The sequence below is a fragment of the Mirounga angustirostris genome, unplaced genomic scaffold (assembly GCF_029215605.1).
Source record: "Mirounga angustirostris isolate CCGP_5_RB_7025 unplaced genomic scaffold, mMirAng1.0.hap1 SCAF_9, whole genome shotgun sequence".
Taxonomy (NCBI): domain Eukaryota; kingdom Metazoa; phylum Chordata; class Mammalia; order Carnivora; family Phocidae; genus Mirounga; species Mirounga angustirostris.
In genome coordinates, this window is record NW_026991717.1 from 135395305 (window position 1) to 135413826 (window position 18522).

At 51.6% G+C, this 18522-nt stretch overlaps 1 protein-coding gene across 1 annotated transcript; it reads left to right on the forward strand.

Moving 5' to 3' along the window:
- The first annotated feature begins 5426 nt into the window (after positions 1 to 5426).
- Positions 5427 to 8195, forward strand: TCL1B (TCL1 family AKT coactivator B). Its single transcript, XM_045901820.1, has 3 exons — positions 5427 to 5588; positions 7676 to 7846; positions 8145 to 8195. The coding sequence occupies exons 1-3, from the start codon at positions 5427 to 5429 to the stop codon at positions 8193 to 8195; spliced, it is 384 nt and encodes a 127-aa protein (XP_045757776.1).
- The last annotated feature ends 10327 nt before the right edge of the window (positions 8196 to 18522 follow it).

Sequence of the window (18522 nt, forward strand, 5' to 3'; positions counted from 1 at the left end):
CCCTCAAAGGAACCTTAGCAAAGTTTTGTCAGGAGATTAACCTTCCATGGCTGGATCTGCTACCCCAGCTCTCCTGTGTGCTCGCTGCACACCTGGGACATCAGGTTTCTCCCCATTCGAATTAATATATGGACAGCCCCCCCCCCCCATGCTTGGGAAGCCTTCCAGGAAACTTGCATCAGGTTGGAGATAAAGGGATAAAGGAGTAGCTTCAGGCTCTGGGGGCCACCCTAAATAAGCACCATTGAGAGGGCCCTAATCTCCTTAGGGTCTCAGGTACTGGCCCTCTGCTATCATTCGGACGAGGAGCCCCGCCAGTGGAGAGTCCAGCCAGACTTCACGAACCCACTTCGGCTTCACCTTCGACGAGACCCCACTGACTGATGGACACCTGCTTACCATGGTCCCTGGCTGTCATCGGCATGATTTCCCTCATCTTGGGAGTCTGACTCTACACTGTTGCCCCTCCTGATTGGACTTTTCCCCAGAGGCTTCTACCTAAGGTCATAGACCCCACTTTTACTGGCCCACTGCTGTCTACTCCTGAGCGCATTTCATCATGGTTTTCCTGGCCCTAGTCAGTCCTGGTCCTCTGCTACCTGGTGTGTTGTTAAGTTTATGATTAAGTCCGTGTTCACCCCAAGCCTTGCAGTCAACCCTCAGAGTCAAACAGAATGATGCCCTCTAAACGAGGTGTTTAAAGGGGCATCAAAGGGGGGGAATGATAAGGAAAATCTGTGTCCTAAGATGGCCAACCGAGCCAGCGAGAGAGCCCCCAGTCCTCACCCCAGGGCTCTTCCAGGTTCTTCTCCCAGCTCTGCTTCCTGTGCGCACCAATCCGGTTCTTCTCCCTGCCCCGCTTCACGAACGCACCAAAAGTGCCCAGTATGCGGAAGTAGAAGTGTATAAATTGCCCCCTTTGTGCTTGGGGCTCAGATCTTTGGAGACCACTCTTCTCTGAGCCCGCCGGTGTTAAATAAACCTCCTAACCTCCAAGATCTCCAAGTGCCACTTGGTTCTTCCGTCAGACGGTCCAGTCCAGGTTCTGTAACACTCCCAAGCTGTAAAAAATCTGGGTAAAAGTAAACATTGTATTTTCCAAAGCATCAGGGAGCTACGGAAGCAAGAAGCACCAGAAGAAGAAAACCTCTGGAGAATGGACGGCTGTGCAGAGGTGACTATCTGCAGCTGCTTTTCCCTCCAGGCCATCTCTGATTCTGGGCACAGGCTAGAGGCTGAAATCTGGGCTGGGTCCACTCAGAGGGCTCTGCGGAGGCTCGAGGGGCCCAAACACCCAGCCAGCTTCCACCTCGATATATGTTTTGAACTACAAAGCTGTGTGTTATGAGAGGCTGAAGACCCCTGAAAAGCCAAGTGGAGTTTTCTGGTGCCTCTTGAGAAGACAAACACATGCCAGGGGTTGGGGTTTCTGAGACAATGTGAGAAGAGCCAAAGGCACTGGAGGGAGCAGTGACCTGACGCCAGCCATCAACCATCAGCCATTGGCCACCTGCAGCACCTGCTGATTTCTGTGTGCTGCTGGACAAACGTGGAGGCTTGAGAGGCCTCAAACACAAGGCTGCTGTCCCGTCCCTAAAGGCCTTTTACAAACAGATGCAGCTTGGGACAGGACACCAAAGGGCAGAGACACACCCCTCTCCCCAAGACAAAACCGTCTGTAGTCTCTCTGTGCTGAGACCAGGCCCTTGACTGGAAGCCACACTATGGGCAGGGCAGACTGGAAGTATATATCAGCTGATTCCTATTGGAACCAAACCTTGACTCTGTTCTGTCCTTCTGGAATTAAGCTGTTCAAGACCACATTCTTCACTCCACCTGCCCAGCCAGGAAAGGGTTAACTCCCTCTGCGGGGAAGATTACATTATCTAGGACCTTGCAGAGCTTTTATACACAATACTTGGTATTCCTTTAAAAATTACTCTAAGAGAAAAAGCAGACAATAGAAGAAGACCCACCGGCAATCCAGAGTTGTCAGAAAAGAACTTGAAAATAACTGATTAGTATGTCGAAGGATATAGAGAGAATAATGAACAAATGGTTAAAAGGGTACAGATAATCAGAGAAAGTTCAAATCTGTAAAAAAGCATCAAATGGGCATTCTAGCCCCAATAAATACAATATCTGCAGTTAAGAAATCTGATTGGTTTAAGAGCAGATCAGATACGGCAGATACCAGGATTAATAAAAAGTAAGATAAGCCACTATAAAACACCAAAATTGAAGTTCAGAGAGGAAAATAATAATTAAAAAAGCAGAACAGAGCATAGGAGGCATGACTCACAGTTTAAAAGGTCTAAAGGTGTAATTGGAGTCCTGGAGGGAGAGGAGAGAACAAGGTAGGAATAACTGGAGATACAATGGCTGAGAATTTTCCAAAGTATCAGAAAAGCTATTAGCTCAATGCCTGGGTATTAGCAAAGCTGTCCTAATCCTTCTTCAGTTCCATGATTGGGTTCAGTTTCTTTTATCGTCCTGGAAATTTATTCTGTTCACTGATCGACATAAGCAGAACTGGAATTTAGATGTTCTTGTTTATGTTGTTAACTGAACCATCCCCATCCAGGCCTTTTCTAGTGGTTGCTGATTACTGTGTCGCTCGTTTGTTTTACCATTAGGTCAGACATTTATCAAGTATGTACAGGTATCATTCCCTTTGTCCAGCACCATCACTGCTCCTGACCAACTTGGTCAAAACCAACTGATCATGGACATCCTCCTCCCACTTACACTGCCCCATTTCTTTCTTTTTAAGATTTTATTTATTTATTTAGACAGAGAGAGACTGAGAAAGGGAACACAAGCAGGGGGAGTGGGAGAGGGAGAAGCCGGCTTCCCGCTGAGCAGGGAGCCCGATGTGGGTCTCGATCCCAGGACCCTGTGATCATGACCTGAGCTGAAGGCAGACGCTTAACGACTGAGCCCCAACACTGCCCCATTTCTTATTCTTCATCTTACAAGCCTGCGCCCTCAGCCCCGGCTAATCCTCATTAATTCCTGGTCTCCAAACACACCCTGAATATTCCCTCTTTCAAGTCTGTTCCTGCTGTTTCCCCAGTGGAACAAGCCCTTCTGTGCCATGCTGTTTCCAGGCCATCTGCCCCCTGGTTTCCTGCCTGCCTCGGCCAGTTTGGGCTCAGCATGTGGGAGAAGCCGAGCAGACCATGCAGAAATCTCAGTGACTCTTAGAGCCTTCTGAGCCCTGCTCGGTGCCCCTTTATTCGGGGCCTAGAATCATCTCCCAGGTTGAGTGGTCTTAGTGCTGGGACACCGGGGCTTAGGAGGGCTTGTGAAGGGCTTTCCCTGTTGGAGGAAGACAGCAAAGGGTCCAGGCAAGGCTACACAGTCATTACCAGGCTCTGCCAGGGAGCAATCCTGGAGAGGTCTGTGTCTCAAAGTCTTAAGACTTTGGTGACATCCACTGCAGAAAATGAATACTTCAAGTTGCAGGTCCCAACGATGGACAACCTGGCCAGAAGACATTGCCATATCTCAGACATGATATGCACAAAGGCGAGCTGCAGGACAAGGGTCCAAACTTTTGTTCTCATTGCCTGCCAGCCCTGGTCTTTCTTCAGGGCAGGTCCAAGGGACAAGGGGACACGGCAGGAGAAGGGCACTCAGTGAAGTGGTCTGTTCATTAGGGACCTCTACACTCGCTACTGATTTTGTTCTTATTGCTAATGGAAGCCTTTACTTACATCTTGTCCCTGAACTGATGGGGAGGTGTTCTTCGTCTTTACCTCAGACCCTGCTGCCATTTCAGCAGCAGTGGGGGGAAATCTCTCTACTCCTGGTTCTGCCTCTGTGTTCCCCACCTGCATGCCTATGGGCCTTAGAGCCAAGAGCAGGTGGGTTCACCCTCTTTCCCTACCGCCCACCATGCTCAGGCTACGAAACTGTTCAAGCTGCAGTTTCTTGGTTTATCAAATGCAGATGACAACCTCTAGCTCACGGAGCTGTTGGGAGGACATAAATGAGACGACATAGGTCAACTGTCTCGCTTGGCATGGGTGCTCTGCACCTATTGACCAACTCTGCTCCAGCCCATCTACCGCCACACACCTGCTCATCAGGGAGTGAGGCTGAGAACATCACTCTGAGAGGAGTGACAGAGATGAGTACCAGCTGCAGCAGCGTTACAAGGGCAGGGCTGAGGGACTGTCCTCGGGGGAGGGGACAGGTGTGCGGACATAACTATCGGACATCAGGTTTTGAGGACCCATTGTGTACCAGGCACTGCTCTTTACACACATTCATCTGATCCTCATAGCAACCTGGGGGGCTGGTACTTGCAGCAGACAGGCTCTGGGGGGTCCCCATGATTCCTGGCTCCTGGTATCCACACCTTTGTATGATGGGTGCCCTCTGTTTGGATGTGGGTGGGACCAGAAATCATTTTTCAGTCTTCCCAGAGGAATGACATCACCTCCATAATCATTATAATGTGAACTTGAAGACGCATACATCTGGTTTTCAAAAAGAAAATGATCACTTCATGGTGCATTCAGACAAAGCCCGGGGTGCTTACCAAATGGCCTGCCTCTCGCCTCTGTGGCCTCATGGCAAAGCAGAGCTAATAAGATGGCCAGGCGAGGGGGGCACTCTGGACCCCATGGCCAGGGATAGGTGGACAAGATGGCCACACGCCCTCTCTCCCTTGGTCTGGTTTCTGTCATCACATGATTCTGATCTCAAATGTCCCTGGGGCACTGGCTCATTCTCTGATGGGAGGGCTTGATTTGTCCTCTACTCCTGGTCAGATGCCGCCACGGGAAAGAGCCCACCGAGCTTGAGGGATGCCTCTAAGCTCACAGAAGGGTCCTGACGTGGAGCCCTGTGGAAGGAATGGTCCCAGGGGTGGAAGAAGATGAGCAGTCTATGCTAGTTCAGGATCTGGGGCAGGGAGGTTTGCCTGAGGTCTGGGCACAAGCCCCAAGGCAGGGGTGGGGAGGGGCAATCCCGGACATAGCCTGCGGAGAAAACTGGAGAGGAGTGTTCAGGGAGGGGGCTGCGGAAGGATCATGGGAGGGAAGTGGAGTGTTGGTCTTACGGCGACACCCCTGCCCTGGGCGCAGAGCCGGGGGTGACCCCGTACCCAGGAAGTCGCCTTCCCACCCCCTGCAGCTCAAGGCCCTGTCTCAGCAGTCCAGAACTGGCCCAGCTCCCTCCGCCCCTGCCCTTTGGCCCTGCCTCTGTCTGCCCCGCTGCGGAGCGCTGCCTCCCCCACCCCTGGGTGGGTCCGCCCCTTGCTGCCCCCACTGCTTCCCCCCTGCGGCCCAGACCCTGCTCCCCGCTGGGGCCGCGCCTGCCGGCCCCGCCCCGCGCGGGATCCGCCCTGCATAAGGCCGCCCCGCACCTGGAGGCCTCACTTGTGTCTATAGGACCGCGGGGGATGCGGTCTTGCCATGGCCTCGGGGGCTTCTCCGTGCCTTGGGGTGCCTCCGCACCGTCTGTGGGCCGTGAGGCCTGGCATCTACGAGGACGAGAAGGGGAGGACCTGGGTGACCGTGGTCGTGCGGCTCAGTCCCTCCCAGAGAGCTCGGGGCAGGGGCTCCCCGGGCAGCACAGTGAGTTGTCAGGCGTGGGGGGTGGGAGGTGGGAGGACTGCGCAAGGACCTCAGCCCGTGTGGGCCTGGCACATTCAGCAATAGGGCCCGGGATAGAGGCGAGAGGAGGCCCTTCTCACTTGGCCTGAAAAACTCGGCCGTGCAGGGTCCCGAGCTCAGGGATGTCTATGCCTGATGCAGACCCCCGGAACCCCTGCCTGGAGGGGCCAGTGGCATGAGCTTATCTGCAGGAGAGGATGTAACCCTCATTGGGAGGCCGAGGGGTTCAGTAGGTCAGGGCCCAGTCCTGTCCCCAGTGCATGCTGGGAAGGCTTCACGGATCGGGCAGCTATTACCTGGGCCCTGCAGGATGAGTAGGAGTTTTCCAGGTCCCAGGCAGGAGGCTTTGCAACCTAGAGGCAGCAGGTGAGCCGACAGTGGAAAAGAAACGTCAGCTTTGGGTTCCTTATCTACAAAACAGGAATAATATACCTCTGTGGCAGGTGAGTCACGGATGCCACAGCTGAAAAGCCTTGGGGGCGTTTGACAGATAACACCTTCCGGAATCCCACTTGGGAAACGGATTGTGGATCTGGAAGCTAGGGTGGAGTCTAACACCCTTACCCAACCCCCCCCCCAAAAGCTCCCCAGGTGTTAAAGATAATCATTCAGGTTGGCAACAGTTGCCCCAGGTGAGGGGTTTAGATCCATCTTAGAGGGGTACAATAAATACCTCGTGTAATATGGGAAAAGACTGTCAAGCTACTGCAAAATGCCATTTAGGCCATTATAAACGATTTGCTGACATTTTAAACAATACAAAACACTTCTAGCACTCTTCAAAGAGGTTATCCAGAACATTTTTGGTGGAGAACACTGAAAATCTTTTCCACACCTGCACCAAATAAAGCATGCAAAAAATTATGGACAAAATATTTTGGTAGTTTTTTTTTTTTAGAGCATAAAAATGTATCCAGTGGGAAAAGTGGATTCAAATAATGTAGCTATGGATGCAGTGGGGCACCTGGAGAATGAACATTTCCCCCTGTTTAGAATAATTACTTCTTATTAGTAGACCTGTATTTTCATATATAATCTTAGGATGGGAAGCAGCGTTCTGAGCCTGACCTAACCCAAAGCCCAGCAAACTTTCTGTAGAGGGTCTGATAGTAAATATTTTCAGCTTTGCAGGTCTGAAGGACCCTACAGTGACTACTTGACTCTGCCCTGTAGTGCAAAACCAGCCAAAGACAGCATGTAAAGGAATGAGCATCTGTTTATCTACAATAAACCTTTATTTACAAAAAGAGCTAGCAGGCCAGATTGGGCCCACACTTGGCTTACACCCTATCTAAAGCCAGAATCCAAAGGGAAAGAGATTTTGCCATGTAATTAAAAGCATTTCCTCTGCAAAAAGAGCCCATAACAAAGTTAAGACAACAAACTGAGAAGAATTATTTGCCATATGTATAATTGATAAAAGGCTAGTATGCTCATCACAAAGACATTAAATACTCAGATAAAACCGCTGTAAAGAACTTTCCATTTTGTTGCATAACAAAGGGAACTTTGGTTATAGTTGGTGGTGATTTTCCCCACTCACTTTTATACCTTTCTGTATTGACCAAATTTCATTTTATTTTTTTTTTTTTATGTTTATAATAAGTATGTGAAGGTCAGGATCAAAACTACAACATATTTTTGGGGAAAACCCATCACTCCTAGGTCCTAAGGTGTGTGGATGCCTTACTTACAAAAAGAAGTTAAAAAAAACTCTAGAAATGGCTGAGACAGAGGCCCAAGGCATAATCAGTGCAGACCCAAGGTTGCCGACGGGTGGGAAGAGTGGCTAACTTTTCAGGAGTAAGGTGGGGTGCAGGTCAGTGGGAGGACCATACTTGGGGGAGCCAGGAGAGAATCCATCATCTCAGGTCTAGACCAAACCCCCAAGAGATGGTGCCATGGCTTTAGGTCTGGGATTCTCAAGACATTCACATCTGAAGGGGCAGCTCCCCAGCGGGGCCAGGCATCCAGGACTATGTTTGCGTGCAGCCCAGCTGTCGGGGAGCCCTGTCTCTGATGCGCCGCCTCCTCTCTGGTCCCTTCAGCATGAACCCAGCATCACAGTCCACATGTGGCAGATGCCAGTGCACCCCCAGAAGCCCATGTCCCCCAGCCAGCTGACACTCTCCCAGCTGCCCCTCATGTGGCAGCTCTACCCCGGAAGAAGGTACAGAACAATGGACTCCAGGCTCTGGGAAGTAGTGGACCACGGCCAGGCAAGTGTGTGCGGCCTCACCAACTATAACCACCTCAGAGGATGAAGAGGGGCAGGTGCTGACTGCATCCTGCAAAGTGGGACCAGGGATGGAGGGGCCAGGGGTGGAGGGAGCAGGGGTGGAGGGGCCAGGGGTGGAGGGAGCAGGGGTGGAGGGGCCAGGGGTGGAGGGGCCAGGGGTGGAGGGAGCAGGGGTAGAGGGCCCAGGCTGCTGAAATCCACAAACCCCGGTTCCATCTGCTTCAGGTGGCCGGACAAGCATTTCCGGGGGGAGCTGACTGCTGCTCCCCCTCCTGCAGATTGCCTCCACAGAGCAGCTGATTCTGACCCAGCTGCCGCCCGGGGAGTGACTGACAGCAGAGAGCCGCTCATGGGCTGGTACGACGGGGTCCGTGTCCCGCAGTGTGGAGAGCCAACAAAAGCAAGGAGGCCTCTGCTCTTTATAGGAAGACAGTGCTGGGTTCCTTTCCCTCCTGCTGTTCCCTGAGCTTATCTCACATAGCCACCCCCCCCACCCCCCTGGTCTGTGGTTTTCACTGTGCGCAGGCGCCCCCCCTCGACCTTCACAAAGCACGAGATCTCATCAGATAGTAGTCATCATTTAATCTTTGCAAGAATTCTGTAAGGTGCATGTATTAATGTCCCACTTTACAGATGAGAAAGCTGAGGCTCTGTGGGCTGGATAGGATTGCCCCAAGACCTGGAGCCCGGAAATAGTAGTGATCAAGCTCAAGTCCAGTGAGTGCGGCTCTCTTCCTAGGTCTGACCATGACACCGGGGTACCACAAGTCTAATCAGTGGCAGTGGCCTTCAAGGACCCTGCCTCCCCCCACAGTCGCCTTCTCTCTGAGACTGACCGGAGCAGGGCCCCGTGCATTGGAGGGACTGGAGCTGGCCTTGCCCTCCCAGCCTTTGGTCCTGCTTGCATTGGGGGCCCCATTCCTCCATGATGCTCTGCCTCCTTTTGTCTTCTCCCAGGTCTTGCTGGCCCCATGGATCCTCTGTGAGGATCTTTGCATACCTGCTCTTCTGTTTGCATACGTAGCATGGCCTCCCTGGGAGAAGGAGGCAGTGGGGCCCTTGTCGACTCTGCTTTTCTTGTTTTCCTCAGCAGTCCCACCCTGCTCGGCTCTGCACTCAGTGTGACCTGCCTGGATGGGCCCCATCTGAGTGCTGGGCCCAGCTCCCCCACTGGCTGCAAGCCATGGTTTCTCTTTCCCTTTTGTGCCCCTGATGCTGATCTTCCAGGTGCCCCTCTGCAGATCCCTTCTGAGGCCCCCAGGCCCAGCTCCAGCCAGACCCCTGGTTGGAGCCCATGATTGGAACTTGCCATCAACCTGCTCCCATTAGGCAGAGAGTGGCTCAGTTTTAGAGACGCCTTCAGAGCGGGAGCCAGGCCTGGACTTGGGACTCAGATGGGCATCCATTCTGCTGACCTGCTGGCCCAGAGGAGGTGGAGTCCCAGGAGGCTCACCTGCACCAGGGGCACACAGAGGGACGGACTTGGCCCGAGGTCCTCCTGCTTCTTCAGTCCTTCAGCTCATGGATGTGACGCTGGTCCATGAGGGCTCCTCGCAGTACTGGTTAATTAAACTTGCTGTGGTCTGCTTGGTGCTGAATCAGAGCTTAGCTTCAGCTGGTGTCTAGTGCAGAAAAGCAGCAGTACTTAAGCTGGCACTTGAGGTTGAGATGAATTTTAATTCCCCATTGAGTGTTTTCCACCCTGGGAGGAAGTTGTGATCAGCCCATTTCAGGAGCAGGATGCTAGGGGAAGGGAGGGAGGTGAACCTCCCCTGGGGTTCTGTGTGAAGCTCGGAGAAGGCAGGCGAGACTGTGGCAGGAGCCGGTGGGGGGACCCCAGCTCTCACAGATGGACGACACCCCCTCATGTCTTCGTGGGATGGCAGAGGGAACCATCTGAGTGGCACATGAGGCGGAGTCTGAGGTGCTGACTGGGGCCACGACGGAAGAAGAGGGTGGTGTGGACGAGGGGCGGGGTGACAATTTAGTGGTGGGAAGAAGAGGGCATAGCCTCTCTCATACCAGTCACGAGAAGCAATCACCAGTGGATTAAAGTCCTAACCTTAAAAATGAATCCATGAAAGCACAGGAAAATACAGTCATGATTTTGGGGTGCAAGAAACCTTAAGCGAGATGTAGAAAGCCAAAGCCAGTGTAGACAGTTGTTCTAGTTAAACATTTTCTGTAGGACAGCCTACTAGAAGGCAAAGGTGGAGGACATTGGGACTGGATACCAAGGCCCTAGGATGCAGAATGCATAGAAAACTTCTAGAAATCGCTAAGAGAAGGGGGCGTGTGCCAGGAACTAGCAACTTACAGAACAGGAGATGCCCAGATGTTGGAGGGGAGAAGTACAGATTTCAGAACTCTGAAATCTAGATCCTTGGTGTCGGTAGAAGTAGAGGCTTGATTGGGATTGCGTGGTGGGAGTGTCCACTGTTATAGCCACTTTGGGGGTTTGGAGGACAATTCCTAAAATGGCACACGGGGCCCTTACCCAGAGTGCTTCCCTACAGCAGGGTGGTCAAGCTCAGCAGTGCAGACATTGGGGACCGGGTACTTCCTTACCATGGTGAGCTGCCCTGAGCATTGTAGGGTGCTTGGCAGCATCCCTGGTCTCTGCCTGCTAGATCCCAGTGGCACCCCCTGCCCCTTCGAAGTTTTGAAGACAAGTGTCTCCGGTAATTTCCAAATGTGCCCTGGGGCAGAAATCACTTGCACGTGTGCATGAGAGGTCAGGGGAGGGAGCAGCATGGTCACAGCAGGGGTCCATCGTGGAGGAGCTGTTGAGTAAAAGGAGACCCCAGGAGCAGAGGTTGGGCTGAGCCCCTTCCAGTTAAAGGCTTCTGTGCTCTGAGAAATAGGCTCTTTAGAAAGCCCTCCTGCCCTCAGCAGGCCCTCCCCTCCCCCTGGCCTGAGACGGGGACCTGGGAGCGGGGATGTCATGCAGCCCGCATCATGGTCACAAAGCAGGCATGAGCAAGAGTGAGGAAACTGTCCTTTTAGTTCAGGGGGAAGTTTACAGAGCCAGGGTCGGCAGAGAAAGGAGGCGTGTCAGGGTGGGGGGGGTCTATGGGACCCCCAGGGCGTGTGTGGCCCAGGGCAGGGGACTCAGCCCCCATTCATCTCCCTCCCGTAGCCACGAGACCAGTGTCACGATCAAGAAACACACACCTCTTGGGTGCCAGGCAGGCTGGTTTTGGGGTGCCAGCTATTTAGATGTCTGGGAATGCCAGCTGTCCAGCACCTGGACAGGCCCCAGGATGGCGGAAGGAAGCCACTAGTCCCGTGGGTAGCTGGGCTGGGGTGCAGCCTCTTCTGGGAGAAACAGGGCCTCCGGTCCCTGCCCCCCGCAGGAAGTCCCCAGGGTCAGGCTGGGACGGCTCTGCAGCTTGCATCCCAGGGCCTACTGGTCCTACAGCATGGGGAGGGCCCCCGGTCTCTGGGGATGCGCCGTGGGGGTCTGCTGCCTTCTAGGCACTGTCAGGGGTCCGCACGCCCGCATGGCCCCCCGAAGTCTGCAGTGTCACCGCATGTGTTCTGTGCCCGTGATGGCTTCCACCTGGGCTCCCACTGCTCGCGGTGCCACGTGTCTGCCGGGACTCCCATGCAGCTTCTGTCTGGGTGGCCTGCCTCCGTGTCTGCCGGGGGCTCCGCTTGCCCTGACACCTGGCTGGTGCCACACGGGATATGGTGGTGGCTCCTCGAGGATGTGCTCCAGGAGCCTCGCCCCACCTCGCTGTATTGTGCCTTCTGCTTTGGCTGGGGCCCAGGGGCCCACCCCGGCTCCTCCTGAAGGCAGGTTTCCCTCACTTCCCTTGTGATTTTCCCTCTCTCTCAGCTCAGGAAGGGCAAGTGGGCCTGCTTGACTTTTCTCCTCCCTCCTTCCTTCCCTCCCTCGGTGCCCGCCTCTCCTTCCCACCCCTGCTCTGGGGCAAGAAAAGCAGCAGGCTCTCCTTTTGCCTCCCCTGGTCTTTGAGCTCAGTTGTGGATCCGCTCCAGGATAAGGAGAGATCCAGAGAAATCTGGAAATCTTTTCAAAGGACAGCAGCCTGGCCAGGCAAGGGTGCTGGCCTGCCAAGTCCAGCTGCAAATGTCAAAAGCCTTGGATTCCTCCCTGTTTCCTGGGAACAAAGACCAAGTCTGCCCTTTCTGTGGGGAGGTGGTGTCTAAGGCGGTCCGGGACAGAGGTTGGGGGTGGGAGAGAGCAAAGAGAAAAGCACCGCAAGATATTTAAAATCCCTCCTGGTGCATATCCAGGACCGTCACAATGGGCTTACAGACGCTGGTCACGCATCCCTGGAGGTCTGCATCCTGGGTGAGCCCCGTTCTGGCTCTTTCCGGGCCGTGTCACCCACAGGGCGTCTTCCTCCGTGGGAGCTGTTTGAGACTTCATGTGCTGGGTCTCTGAGCCAGATCACTCATTTGTGTGTTTGTTCTTCCTCAATATGGGAGCTTCCTAAGGGCGCGTGGCCAGGTTCTGCAAACATTTACAGAACCTCAACTTTGTGCCAGGCCCAAAGCCGAGCGTGCAGGGAGGCAGAGTGCTAGGGTCAGTAAAGGGATGAGTTCAAAGTTGAGTTGAGTTCCGGATGCATGTGGAACATCCAAGGGGAGGCCTCCTGTAAGCAGGTGTTGTGTGGGTCTAGAGAAAGATCTGGGCTGAATTCATAGACTGGGGAGTCAGCAGAGAAGTGGCCATTGCAGCCAGAGGAGAGGAGAGAACTATCTGGGGCTCCCATACTTCTGCACAGGGCCACAGAGTAAATATTCACTCTACAGGCAATACGGTCTTTGTAGCAACTGTGCTTTCGGGGCCAAAAAAGGAGCTACGCACAACCGTCACAATGAGCACGCTGTGCCCCAGTAGAACTCTGCTTAAAAGGGGTCAGCAAGCCAGACCTGGCTCACCGGCCATAGCTTACGAACCCCGGATCAAGAGAACGGGTACAGAGCAGAAAGAAAATGGCAGATCTCAAGCATGACAGCAAATGGATCAGCAAAGGAAACTAAGTCAAAAAGATCTAGTAGGAAAAAGCCCAAGATGGAAGATGGCTAGTTGAAAGAGAGAGAAAAGTCTGATGTACGTGAAGAACAAGCAGGAGTCAAAAAAATATAATCTTCCCCTTAGCGATGGCAGGTGGCTGAGACAACAAGGCACCCCTTGCGGCTCCTCGGGCTGCTCTCTGCGCAAGCCCGGGGGCACCATCCGGGCAGCCATGATGGCCTGGTACCCCCAGAGCGGTGCATGATGTAGGCCACGCACCCCTCCGATGGTTCATAACCACACAGGACACAAAAAATAAAAGGCAAAGTCCAGACACTGGAAAATGCCATCGTGGACAGCTGAAAACCATGAGCGAATACTTCTCTCTGAAATCCAATAAAGAACATAGGGTCTCCGCCATCGGAGCCCACCGAGTCAGACAACAAAGAGAGCGAAACATGGGTTGGTGGAGCCTTGGGAAGAAACGGGAGAAAAGAAGCTACAGATGCCAAAGTCACTTTAGAAGCACTTGCTGACCCAGTCAAGGTTATGGAGGATGGGCTTGATGAAATGGAGGCAACTCTTTGGGGAAAAAATACAGGTTTACATAGGATTGAAAGGAAAGTGGCAGGAGCAGAAGACGCTCCGAGGAGGTCCAACATTCGTGGAAATAGCCTCCTTCAAGAGGACTAAAACAGTGAAAGCTTGGGGCGCCTCCCTGGCTCAGTCAGAGGAGTGCATGGTTCTTGATCTTGGGATCCTGAGTTCGAGACCCACGTTGGGTGCAGAGATTACTTAGCAATAAATAAATGAACTTAAAAATAAACAGTGAAAAGGAGAAGATGTTTGAAACAGTTCATTGAAGAAAACTGCCTGCAATAAATAAGACATCTTATTTATTGTAAAACACTCCAGCCGGGTTGCAGGTAAAGCTGCAGTAGAACAGGCAAGCTGAGACCCAGCCTGGTAAAACTTTAGTGTCAGGATAAAGGAACCCTACAGGGAGCCTCCGGGCCTCCTGCACCTCCCACCACCAAGTCAGGTCATTCCGAGAATTCTTTTCCACAAAAGTCAGTGCCGTGCAAGAACGCAGGGGAGCGGTGCATAAAGGCCCCAGGAAAAGAAAGTGGGACACAGTAATTTGATATCCAGAAGGGCTGTGAGCAAATATAAAGGCAAGATATATTTCCAAACATGTGACACCAAAGGGTATATAGCTCCCACGAGCCCTTCTTGAAGACGATTGCTAGTAAACCCTGAACAGAAAAGTCACGGTAAAGAACAGACGGAGGGTTGGTGGGGTTGTGGGTGTGAATGAGCTTCTGGGCACTGGACCTGTCTGTTCCTGTCCCCTGGGCGTATTTGTTTTGTGAAATTCACCAAGATATCAATTTAGGATTTTTGTACCTTTCTGTCTGTATGTTTTATTAAAAAGGAAAAAAAAGTCTGGTGGAGAGTATTGAATTTACTTAGAAAATCAGTCATTATCTTAGGAATTCTGCTTATAGCACAGACTATTACGTTTCTGACAGGATTAGGTTAGGATGACAAGATAAAAAGATAACTGTTTGTTTGCAAACAGTGGGAAGAGGAACAAGAAGGCAGGGTGGAGTAAGTACACACGGGGTCTTCATGGAAAGGGCTTCAGAAAATACTGCTGAAAGGCCAAGTAACAGAGCTAGGCACATATTACGTAAAGAAGAAAAATAACCGCTGGAAGAATAAGACTCAAAACCAACCACAGTCAGTGGTGGAGGCAAGAACTGGCAGTGGGGGGAAGCCCAAGGGCACCACTTCATCAGCTTTCCTGGTGGAGGGCTGAGAGAGGTTGTTGCAAAACAGAGCTACTTATTACCTAAACCTCTAAACGTACCATAGAAACTTTCCAAATTATCATAAGAAAAACATTTGCCGCCCAAATACACTTGAACCAATAAGAGAATTCAAGAAGGCAAATGGTTATACATTTAACACACAAAACCTGTCTCCCGAATGCAGGCACGAGTCAGACAAAAATAATGAAAGGTCACATTAGATATACCTATATAAAGCAGATTTTAAAATTCTACTGGAGGAGAGAAGAACAGTCTGAAATACATGAGAAGGCATGCTCATTTTAGAACAGCCCAGTGACCTGGGCAATTGACCCCTGCGCCTCAGTTTCCTCATCTGTAAGATGGAAATAATAAGAGCAAGTCACCTCCTACGGCTGCTGTGAGGATTAGCTGAGTCAGAAAAGTTCCTGCGGCATACAGGGCTACATAAATGTTGGTAAGTTCGAGAGATGGGAAGACCCAGTATCGCAAAGATGCAATATCTCCCCCATGTAACTTATAATAAATGTAATGTAATCACGATTAAAAAACACTTAAAGGAAGAATTTTGTACGTGGTCAATTTGGCTCTAAAGTCCGCATGGAAAATGGAACATGTCAGAGACTCTGGGGGAAGTCTGGGAGAGAAGGAAGGGTGGTCTGGGGCTCTCCCCCACAGCTGCATGAATAACCCAGCATGGGTCTAGGTGGTAGAGCTGTTAGAGCTGAGGAATGGACCAGGCTTCGGGAAGAGAGGAAGACGCCCCAGGGAGTTCAGTGTATGATCCGGCTGGCATTTCAAGGTATCGGCAAAGCCAACTTCAGCCAACTGGCTAGCCATTTAGAAAAGAAAGTTTTGGTTAGGTTGCTACCTCATTTCTCATATGAAAATAAATTTCAGGTGGATTAAGTAAGCAATAAATGCAATGACATAAAAAAATGAAAAATTTCTGCATAGTAGAAACAAACAAAAAACCTAAACCCCAAACCAACTTAACTAGAGTAAGAAGACAAGTGTGCAGGGAAAATTTGGCCAAGGACTTGTTTTCTGGATATAGAAAGATCCCTTGTAACTGTTTCCTCTTCTCTAATGGCCTCACCAGCTTAGTTAGATTCCATGTCCCAAACACGCCTTTGCAAACTCACGACTCCTTGCCCCCTTCTGAATTATTTGCCAGGTAAAATGCCCAAGTTGGCTGAACCCGATTTGCTGCCTTCTTTTCTAAACCCAGCAGATAAATACTGGTGGACAAAATAATACTCACGCAACGGGTAAGCGTTCATTTTCTGTTCCTGATTGCAAACCTCGAGAGGTCTGAGATCTACTCGGCCATCCCGTGAAACTTCCCTGGTACATCTGTCTTCACTGGGTCTGAGATGGGTTGTTCCATTTACAACTTTTCTTAAACTTAGGACTTCTTCCTCCCCTACCTCTCAGCTCATGGCCTTGCCTCACACTTCCTGGGAAAACAGAGGACTTCAACTGGGAATTCCACCTTCCCGCCCATTAAAATCCCATGCTCATCTTCCCATGTGTCCCCTTAAGCCCAGGAAGCAGTTGTCCCAGTGATACATGGTAATGCACAGAACACTGGTGATGTTACAGTAACCAACTGTGCGAGGCACTGTCCTAAGCCTCAGTGGGGTCCTCACTCTTTCAACCCCAGGAGGGTCCCCAGAGTCCATGATTCCCATGCTCTCTGAATCAGTTTGCTGGGGCTGCCATCACAAAGACCCACAGACCGGGTGGCTTAAATGACTGAAATTTATTTCCTCACAGTTCTGGAAGCTGGAGGTCTGAGATCAAGGTGTTGGCAGGGTTGGTTTCCTCTGAGGCCTCGCTCCTTGGCTTGTAGATGGCTGTCTTCCCCCTGGGTCCTCACGTGGTCTTCCCTCAGTGTGTGTCTGTGTCCCAATCTCTTCTTCTATGGGCACCGGTCACATTGGATTAGGGCTACCCTAATGGCCTCATTTTTAACTTACTTACCTCTTTAAAGACCCCGTGTCCAAATATAGTCACATTCTGAGGTGCTGGGGGGTGAGGACTTCAACATAGGAGTTTTATAGGGACACAAATCAGCCCATAACATTCTCCCTAATGACTGCGTCAGACTTCTCCTCTCTCAACTCTACTCTGACTCTGTTTCCTCCTCCATCTTAGTGATAATCTCATCCCATCAATGACTGAGAACACAGTAGTCCTCACACTCTCACCTTCTCCCACCAGAGCTCCAGTCTGGCCCACATCTGCAACATCTTCCCTTTGTCCCTTCTGTCACAATGGAGTGGCAAGGTGCCCTCCCATCGAAGGCCATTCCTTCTCTTCTTGCTTCTTCTGACACCTCAGGGCCACCTCATTCCCATTCACACACAACCTCCGGTAGCTCCGGTCTTAAAAATGCTCCATGACACACACCTGCCCCCACCGTGCCTGCTTCCTTTGCTTGCCTTCAGCATCCAGTTCCTGTAAGAGTCATCTATGCATACTTCATGCCCCGGGTTTTCTCTTCCACCCACTCCTAGGGCCTTCCATCCCCACGACTCTGAAATTGCTCTTGTCAAGGTCACCCATGGCCTCCATGGGGACAAAGCCAATGCTCATTCTCTTTCCACTCCTTATTCAATGTCTCCACACATCTGATCTAATTGATCGTCCCCTCATCCTTGCCACTTGGCTTCTGTGACATCACACACTCCTGAATTTCCTTGCACCTTACCACCACTTCTTCTCAGTGGCCTTGGCCGCTTCTCATCTGCTCTCTGAATGTCGGAGCAGCCCAGGGCTCTGTCTTGGGCATACTTCCTCCCTCCCCTGACTTCTCTCTAAATCAGCTCATCCAGCTGGGCAGTGATTTCCAAATTCCTGTCTCTAGTCCGGACCTTGCCTTTGAGTTGCAGGCTCCTTACACGATTGCCTCATTGGGGCGTGCAGTCAGGAAAACGCTGGTGTGTGGAGCCCACACCAGCGAGTTCCAGCAGAGGAACAGTGACATAGGGAATCAGTCGAGAGGTGCTGGGAGGACTGAGGACAAGTAACTCAGAGAATAACAACTCCCCTGGCCTGGAGGGCTGAAATAAGGAGTCAATGTTGGCAGAACTCAGGGACAAGGACTGTCTGATAGGAGTTAGATTTAGAGAAAAAAATAATCGGCATCTCTAATATCTAGGAGGCCTCTCAAACATAACACACTTCTCTCCCAATTCCAACAGCCCCTGCCTCAGCTTCCATATCTTGGCACTTGAAAATACCATCTGTTAAGTTGCCCAAGCCCGAAACCCAGGGGTCCCTCTGACTGCTCTCCTGCCCTCCACCCCACGCCACGCCAACCCAGTGACTGCGAAGCAGCCTGGTCAGACGTGCACCTGGAATCCTTCTCAACTCCCTGTCAGCAACACCACCACTCCCATTTCACCTGGGGTGCACGACTGGCAACTAAATGGACTCCCAGATTCCACTCCTGCCTAATCCGCCCCCTTTTCCACACAGTAATCAGGGTGAACTTTTAATGAAATAAATCAGGTCATTCTCCTGCTTAAAACTCTGCAGAGGCTTTCCTTTGCTCCTTAACTAAAATGCAAACACCAGGCTATAGACCTTAATATGCTACCTAATCCTTCCCTGCTGACCTTGCAAATCTCAGTGCTCATAACCAGGGTGAGGAAACACCATGCCTGAGCTGGAAGGAGCTAGTTTACATGGGGGAACACATCCCACGGTGCTGGCCCAGAGAAGGGGCGGGGGGATATAAAACAGAATAAAGGAGAGTATTGGCATGGGGACCCTAACCTGTGATTCTGAATTCGGTATTTTGCTAGGGACACCAGGAGTTGGTCCTAATGTTCTCTTAAAGGCTCC

Excerpts from the sequence above, each read along its gene's own strand:
- TCL1B (XM_045901820.1), top strand. The coding sequence starts at position 5,427 with ATGGCCTCGGGGGCTTCTCCGTGCCTTGGGGTGCCTCCGCACCGTCTG. Across the intron at positions 5,589-7,675 it reads GGGGCTCCCCGGGCAGCACA|CATGAACCCAGCATCACAGT; the intron begins GTGAGTTGTCAG and ends TGGTCCCTTCAG. Across the intron at positions 7,847-8,144 it reads AAGTAGTGGACCACGGCCAG|ATTGCCTCCACAGAGCAGCT; the intron begins GCAAGTGTGTGC and ends CCCCTCCTGCAG.